The following is an 8,579-nucleotide window of genomic DNA, read 5'->3' as shown; positions in this document are numbered from 1 at the left end:
CCCTCTATCTCCCTCCCTCTCTCTCTCTCCCTCTCTCTCTCTTTCCCTCTCTCTCTCTCTCTCTCTCTCTCCCTCATCCCTCTATCTCCCTCCCTCTCTCTCTCCCTCTCTCTCTCTCTCTCTCTCTCTCTCTCCCTCCTTCCCTCCCTCCTCAGGTCTCCAGAGAATGGAGCGAGAATGAACAGCGAGCGGCTTGAGGTGAAGCATGAACTGGAGGTTTATTGAGGTCATCTGTATCCTGTTTATATGGGAACATATAACAGTTGAGTCCTTCCGGCCGGACCCGTCCGCTACCGAGCAGCATGTCACCAAGCAGTTCGACTGGCTCATCTCCGACCGGGGGCCCTTCCACCATTCACGGAGCTACCTCAACTTTGTGGAGAGATACACACATGGATTCACCACCCGGTATAAAATGTATAGGTGAGTGGCCATTTTGGTGGCGTTTATGTGTTACTCTACCTTGCGTGTGTGCTCTCTCTTTCTCCCTCTCTCCCCCTCTCTCTCTCCCCCTCTCTCTCTCTCTCTCTCTCTCTCTCTCCCTCTCTCTCTCTCTCTCTCCCACTCTCTCCCCCCGCCCCCCCTCTCTCTTTCTCGCTTATCCCAGTTGCTCTAAAAAGCCTTGGTTTGAGGCGAGCACGTCTTAGTCGAGATTGTTTAATACTTTGGCAGCCTGTGTAAAGCTGGACGGAAGCTTATAAAAAGTACTGCCCTCTGAACTGCCCTCTTTATCAGCTTTCAGCTGCAGAGTGCCTCCACTGGGCGTTATTCTTCCTCCAGATTTAAGCAGGGACCGGTCAGAACACACTCTCACTTCAGCATATGTTGACCTCTCGTCTGCAGGAAATAACACACTCTTATTATAACACACTCTTATTGAATTATTTAATGCAACTCATTTTTCAAGCACAACTCACATCACAAGATATTTTTGGCTACTTTTAAGTGCAGTTGCACAATTACAAAATTCTGGTTTTGCTGCTAATTAGTATTCCCAACAGATCAAGTCAAGAATTACTTTTGACAGAAGTCTGAATTTCACTGTCGTAGACTTTAGCACAAATATCTGGACCAAGGGCCATTTAAGAGTCGGCTCTTTTCTTTGTGCTTAGATACATTGTTTGGCTGGTTTATCACCGTAAAGCATGAACATAATTCAAAATCTGAAGCAGTATTGAAAAACGATATTGAAAAAATGCCCACAGTGCAGCTACAGAACACAAAGCTCTCTGCAGCCTTGTGCTGCATCTGAAGTGGGGATATTGTTATGAAGAGCAATAATGCTTTGAGGCGTCTGGAGACACAATACCCTCACAATCTGCATCACATTGGGATGCTGCCTTTCGCATAAATTGAGGTCAGTTAGGGACACCTGGGCGTGAGTGTTGTCGCCCCGTGGCTGTGGTCATGCGTGGACACACGCTGTGTGCACGTGGGAGGCGAGACGGAGAGCGATAACTCTGAGGTTAATGATCTCTCCAGGCGAGGTCATCACCGAGCTACATAATCATTCTCACTCTCAAACAGAAGCCCCAACCTGCCCCTTCTGCAGCACCTGCCCCTCTCAATCCTGCCCCTTCTGCACCACCTGCCCCTCCTGCATCACCTGCCCCTCTCAATCCTGCCCCACCTGCCCCTCCTGCCCCAACCTGCCCCTCCTGCATCACCTGCCCCTCTCAATCCTGCATCACCTACCCCTCTCAATCCTGCCCCTCCTGCACCACCTGCCCCTCTCAATCCTGCCCCTCCTGCACCACCTGCCCCTCCTGCACCACCTGCCCCTCCTGCACCACCTGCCCCTCTCAATCCTGCTCTTCCTGCCCCTCCTGCACCACCTGCCCCTCTCAATCCTGCCCTTCCTGCCCCTCTCAATCATGCCCTTCCTGCCCCTCTCAATCCTGTGCCTCTCAATCCTGCCCCTCATAATGTTGTCAACACATTTAGTTTTGTGCCTCAGTTCACTTGTGTAACATGCTACACACTATTTTATATCCCATGGCATAGTGTATACATTGTGAAGGATATAAAACCACACACTCATACATAATACACACACACATTCATAATAGAACCTTGATTTACTTCTGTAACATGTTCTGAAAATACTTTAGTAGTATCTATACTTTAGTAGTCAGAGGTCGGTCCTTTTCTGCCTTGAGTCTTCCATGTGTTTTCCCAGTGTGTGAATGTTATTCCCCCCAGCCCTCTCTAGTGAGCTTGTAAACACGTGTGTGTTTGACTGACAAGGTGCAGCAAACAGCTAATGAGACGGCTGCCTCTCTGTCTTCCACAAGGGCACGCTTTGATTACTTGTCTTGTTTGTCCTCACTTCTGGATCCTGCGCTAGAAGATAGTCAGATACATTGTACATATTTGATTAATATACTTGGGGAGCTGCAGACAAGGGACTTTGATTCTTCTCAGCTCTCTCTCTCTCTATTCTTCACTCTCAGCTCTCTCTCTCAATCTCTCCATCTCTCCATCTCTCTCCATCTCTCTCTCTCCATCTCTCTCTCTCTATCTCTCTCTCCATCTCTCTCTTTTCATCTCTCTCCATCTCTCCATCTCTCTCCATCTCTCTCTCTCCATCTCTCTCTCTCTCTCTCTCTCTCTATTCTCCACTCTCAGCTCTCTCTCTCTCTCCATCTCTCTCCATCTCTCTCTCTCTCTCCATCTCTCTCTCTCTCTCTGTTTCTCTCTCCCTTTCACACACTTGTCTACTGTGTGAATTGCCAGAGAATAAAAGCTCCCTTTAGGTTTGCCTTTGTTAGGTGTCAACAGCATGTTTTGATGATGTGAAGTCTGACAGGTTGCTATGCATTGTGGGAGCCTGCGGTGTAGATTAGGAGGCTCTGGCAAAAGGATCCCCCATCGGTGTGTGGACAGAGTACGCAACAGTCAGCGTGCAGTGCCAATGGGAGGCTGTGCTGTTCTGGTGCCTGGTGATTACACGCCACTACACTACACATTACACGGTGGTGAGACGTGCGATGTCCCCGTTCTGTCCGAGTGTGTGTGTGAAACGAGACGAGACGAGTGACGTGAGGTGGGATATGTGTGTGTGTGTGTGTGTGTGTGTGTGTGTGAGGGGGGGGGGCTGCTTCTGGAGAGAGGGGGGGGGAATTCAGTCTGTCCGTCTGTCTGTCTGTCTGTCGGCTCAAACAGATGGAGGCATCGAATTCAGCCATCAATGCAAGATATCGCCTTGCTTGTGACAAGACAATTAAATCGCTCGTCGATACAGAGCAGAATACAGTGCACTTCTCATTAAAAATTTAATCAGAAAATCTGCCTTCACATCTGTCAGACATATGCACGACTGTCAGAGCACGGAGTGTGACTCATCCGTCAAATGTCCTGCAGAGGAACCGAAATTCTGTTTCAGTCCCATCAACACCCCCCCCCCCCACCACCACACACACACACACACACACACACACACACACACACACACACACACATATCCCACCTCACGTCACTCGTCTCGTCTCGTTTCACACACACACTCAGAGAGAGATTTAAAGATTTTAGCTTCCATGGCTCTTAGCATGTGTTAACAAAAGAAGTCACAGCTTTCAGGCGCCAAGTGAATTCTTATTCCCCTTCATGTTAACACCAGTCTGTAGAACAAAGCAGACAGCAGACCCCTCTCAGAGCCAGCCACTACCTACACTGTCTCAGCCACTACCTACACGTCTCAGACACTACCTACACCAGCCACTACCTACACCAGCCACTACCTACACGTTTCAGCCACTACCTACACCAGCCACTACCTACACCAGCCACTACCTACACCAGCCACTACCTACACGTTTCAGCCACTACCTACACCAGCCACTACCTACACCAGCCACTACCTACACGTCTCAGCCACTACCTACACCAGCCACTACCCACACCAGCCACTACCTACACGTCTCAGACACTACCTACACCAGCCACTACCTACACCAGCCACTACACCAGCCACTACCTACACCAGCCACTACCTACACGTTTCAGCCACTACCTACACCAGCCACTACCTACACCAGCCACTACCTACACGTTTCAGCCACTACCTACACCAGCCACTACCTACACCAGCCACTACCTACACCAGCCACTACCTACACGTTTCAGCCACTACCTACACCAGCCACTACCTACACGTTTCAGCCACTACCTACACCAGCCACTACCTACACCAGCCACTACCTACACGTCTCAGCCACTACCTACACCAGCCACTACCCACACCAGGCACTACCTACACCAGCCACTACCTACACGTCTCAGCCACTACCTACACCAGCCACTACCTACACGTTTCAGCCACTACCTACACCAGCCACTACCTACACCAGCCACTACCTACACGTCTCAGCCACTACCTACACCAGCCACTACCTACACGTCTCAGCCACTACCTACACCAGCCACTACCTACACGTCTCAGCCACTACCTACACCAGCCACTACCTACACGTTTCAGCCACTACCTACACCAGCCACTACCTACACCAGCCACTACCTACACGTCTCAGCCACTACCTACACCAGCCACTACCTACACGTCTCAGCCACTACCTACACCAGCCACTACCTACACGTCTCAGACACTACCTATACCAGCCACTACCTACACGTCTCAGACACTACCTATACCAGCCACTACCTACACGTCTCAGCCACTACCTACACCAGCCACTACCTACACGTCTCAGACACTACCTACACCAGCCACTACCTACACCAGCCACTACCTACACGTCTCAGCCACTACCTACACCAGCCACTACCTACACGTCTCAGACACTACCTACACGTTTCAGACACTACCTACACCAGCCACTACCTACACGTCTCAGCCACTACCTACACCAGCCACTACCCACACCAGCCACTACCTACACCAGCCACTACCTACACGTCTCAGCCACTACCTACACTGTCTCTGTTAGAATCGCTTGCCCATTGTGTCTCTGTTAGAATCGCTTGCCCATAGTGTTTTCTGTTTGCATTGCAGGCAAGATCTGGGTTCTCTGATGTAAATGGTGTAGAGGGCTGGGTGCTTGTAGTTGTAGTTGCCGTGCACTTCTGATTGACTCAAACTTGGTATCTGTGTTTTTATTTAACCTTTAAACACTGTTTGTTGCTACCCCCCTTAATTTACTGTTCACGGTCAAATTTGACCGGACAGTTTTAACTGCTCTTAAATACCACTACCATGACAAAAAGTATTATTTAATAGAACATTTATTGTAAACAGAACCTTATTAGATAATTAACATCTACAACATGTGTGTTTGTGTGTGTGGGTGTGTGTGTTTCTGTATGTGCGTGAATGTGTGCAAACACTCACTGGTGGTTCACATGCACAGTGGCAACATGACAACATGAACTGACAACATGAACTGTGTGTGTGTGTGTGAGAGAGAGAGTGGGTGTAAATGTGTGTGTGTATGTGTGTGTGTGTGTGTGTAAGTGTGTGTGTGTGTGTGTGTGTGTGTGTGTGTGTCTCTGTGTGTGTGTGTGTGTGTGTGTGTGTGTGTGTGTGTGTGTGTGTGTGTGTGTGTGTGTGTCTGTTTGTGTGTGTGGGTGTGAGTGTTTCTGTGTGTGCAAACATTGGTGGTTCACATGCACATGTGGCAACATGATAACATGAACTGACAACATGAACTGTGTGTGTGTGTATGTGTGTGTGTGTGTGTGTGTGTGTGTGTGTGTGTGTGTGTGTGTGTGTGTGTGTGTGTGCCTGCTTGCATGTGTGTGGGAACATTGGTGGTAAGTTGTAGGAGTGTGTGTAAGGAGATGTCTTTCATCTCCTGGATGAAAATTATACTCTTTCCCAATCATTTCCTATGGCGGTCATTTTTGACGGTGAACAAAAAAAGTGTTTCTAAGTAAAATAAATCACTCAAAATTCAAAGAAAGTAGTCCTAATCAATTATATGTGTTCAAAAGCCTTTTGAGGCAATCTGATGAAAAAAGCTTAATTTATGGTACAGGGAATGTGTAAATCGATCATTTTTGACCGGAACAGTGTTAGATTATAAATATAAATAACTCTGTGGCAGTCCCTGTCTAAGTGTTTGTGGATTCAGAAGTGTGCATTATAGATGTGTAGATTACTCCTCCGCAAGACACGTATGGTGCTGTTTATTTATAATCAACCAAGCAAAGCCCATCTGTCCTTATACAGGATACAGGAAGTTTTGAACTACAGAACTGAAGACTTTTTAAATGGTTTTAAGCTCTCAGCCTTACTGTCTTTTATGTAGTTTAATTTCCAAAGTTAAAACATTTAAATATCTTCACTGGTTTTGCTGGATTCAACAACAATGTCACCCATTTTAGATTATAAAAACATCAACAATTATCATTTGACTGCAGAACCACTGTTACATTTTAAATTTTTAATTCAATTTCCCTTTACAATTTAGATTGACGCTCTTGTTGCCAAGGTAAAAATGAGCAGGAATTCATACTATATATCTCGAGCCAAGTGTGTATGACAAACAAACAACATCATCAACAACAACAACAACAACAAATGTCTCCTGTGGACATCATTTGTGTCTGATTTAGACACCGTGGCTGTTCCTATTCAGTGTGGCCATGTGTGTGTGTGTGTGTGTGTATGTGTGTGTGTGTGTGTGTGTGTGTGTGTGTGTGTGTGTGTGTGTGTGTGTGTGTGTGTGTGTATGTGTGTGTGTGTGTGTGTGTGTGTGTGTGTGTGTGTGTGTGTGTGTGTGTGTGTGCGTGCGTGCGTGCGTGTGTGTGTGTGTGGTGTGTGTGTGTGAGTGTGTGTGTGTGTGTGTGTGTGTGTGTGTGTGTGTGTGTGTGTGTGTGTGTGTGCGTGCTCGCCGATGCTGGCGTGGTCCAGCCTGCACCAGGGGTCGGCGTAGTCCATTTCACATGCACAGGCTCTCTTGGAGCGGATTAGCCGAAAGGTCAGTGTCACTTTGAAGAAGACGCGTGGCAGAGTCATAATTTCCGTCCCCAGCCGCGTGTAGGCCGAAGAATAATGAAACAAGTTGCCATTCACATCTCTGGGCTTTGATTAGAATGATTGTTGCTGTTTCTGAAGGCGTTTTCAAACTAAATAACACAACAGGTAAGTTGTATTTTAATGCTGCATTTCTTCAAATGACCAGGTGTGTCTTTGTCTCTTTTGATGGGAGCAGTTGCTGTCTCTGTGCCCGTATTGTGAAGGGTATATGTGGACGTTGTGTTTATAGAAGTCTTTGTGGTGCTGGAGCCTCTTGTTGCATAAAGAGCATGAAGGGTCCAAAGCGCCGACTTGCATGTGGGCGGCCGGAAGGCGACATAACCAGCGGGGAGACGCACGGTGTGTGTTATGCATACTCCATCAGGCGGATGCACTCCATAGCCTATTTGGCCGATGATGTGCGCTCCGTGGTCATTGTTGGGAGGCCCTTGTATCTCGAGCACTTTTTGTAGATGAGAAATCCAATATAAATGCAAATCTTTCTATTAATGCATTTCTCCTCCTCTGAATGAGCATTGTGCCTCAATCAGAGAGGGACAATGGCAGGTATTATTTATACCCGATTTATGAAAATGGGCTGCAGTGTATTGATCAAGAGTTTTATGTGTGGTCGCGGACCGATTAAACGAGTTTGGTCTGTGTAGCGGATAACACTATTAACATACTGTTGGCCCTTTGGATCAATGTGAACTCACAATGTTGCCAGGCAATTAAAATAGAAAGTTCTTAAAAGACCCTTTCTGTATGTGTTGCATATTAAAACAATCACCGTCCTTGTATTAAAATCCCAGTTTTTATGCCAACATTTCCAATGCAAAATTCCTTTATAGACGGCAAGCTAGTTAGCCAATCTGCAATCCAAATGTGTGCCGTACCGAAACAAGTCCTCCTTCCCCAGGATTGAGATCAGATTAGTATGACACGCCATCCGCTCAGTTTCTACAAACAAAAAAACATTGCAGAAATTGTTCTCTTCACCAAATGCTTACAAGTCAGAAATGCCCGGACTGAAAAGTGCTGCCACCGTCAAAACATTTAAGAGGCTTGGTCAATAAATCAAAACTGGCCTGTCAGACTTCACCCAGTATTTCAACAGGTGTCAATTTACCCAGAAGTCCTTGCTCTGGACTCAACGACGCTTTTCAGTGGAGACTCAGCATTTTCCGACCCCAGTGTCACGTCTGAAGAGATATTTCATTGAGATCGGAGACAGCTAAGGAAGCCCTCAATCTCTCCCCTCACAAATCACACCTGCGTGCAGACATATTACTCTACCCGGAAATCCACTGGCTCTTCCACCCAAATTGCATTGGAGGGGTGTGTGTGTGTGTGTGTGTTGGGGTTGGGGTTGGGGGGCTGCTGCAGCTGCTTGTGAGATTTGTGAAAACAATCCCAGGCCTCAACTCATTGCTGTCGCCTCTCTTAGTTGTAGCTGTCATCTTTGCAGATAGCATCTCCACAACTAAATCAAATGGAACTCAAATAAAAGGCATTTTTTATATCTCAGTAGGCTGTCAGAACCTGGCTTGTCATTCCTCTCGCCCTGATTGCATTGCATGGAGTGCTATTTCCATGTACATAC

At 47.2% G+C, this 8,579-nt stretch overlaps 1 protein-coding gene across 1 annotated transcript in view; it reads left to right on the top strand.

Annotated features, from left to right (window-relative positions):
* The first annotated feature begins 205 nt into the window (after positions 1-205).
* The window catches only part of brinp1 (bone morphogenetic protein/retinoic acid inducible neural-specific 1), a 94,267-nt gene continuing 85,893 nt past the window's right edge, over positions 206-8,579 (top strand). Inside the window, exon 1 of the mRNA XM_076283138.1 lies at positions 206-423. Coding sequence (XP_076139253.1) covers positions 206-423 — 218 coding nt within the window. The remainder of the gene's footprint in view (positions 424-8,579) is intronic.

Source organism: Alosa pseudoharengus, unplaced genomic scaffold (genome assembly GCF_046254945.1).
Source record: "Alosa pseudoharengus isolate Yale_2024_CS ecotype anadromous, Long Island Sound unplaced genomic scaffold, YU_APseudo_1.1 YU_APseudo_1.1_scf_14, whole genome shotgun sequence".
Lineage (NCBI taxonomy): Eukaryota > Metazoa > Chordata > Actinopteri > Clupeiformes > Clupeidae > Alosa > Alosa pseudoharengus.
The sequence above is the reverse complement of the archived record's forward strand: the minus strand, read 5'-3'. Positions and strand labels throughout refer to the sequence as shown.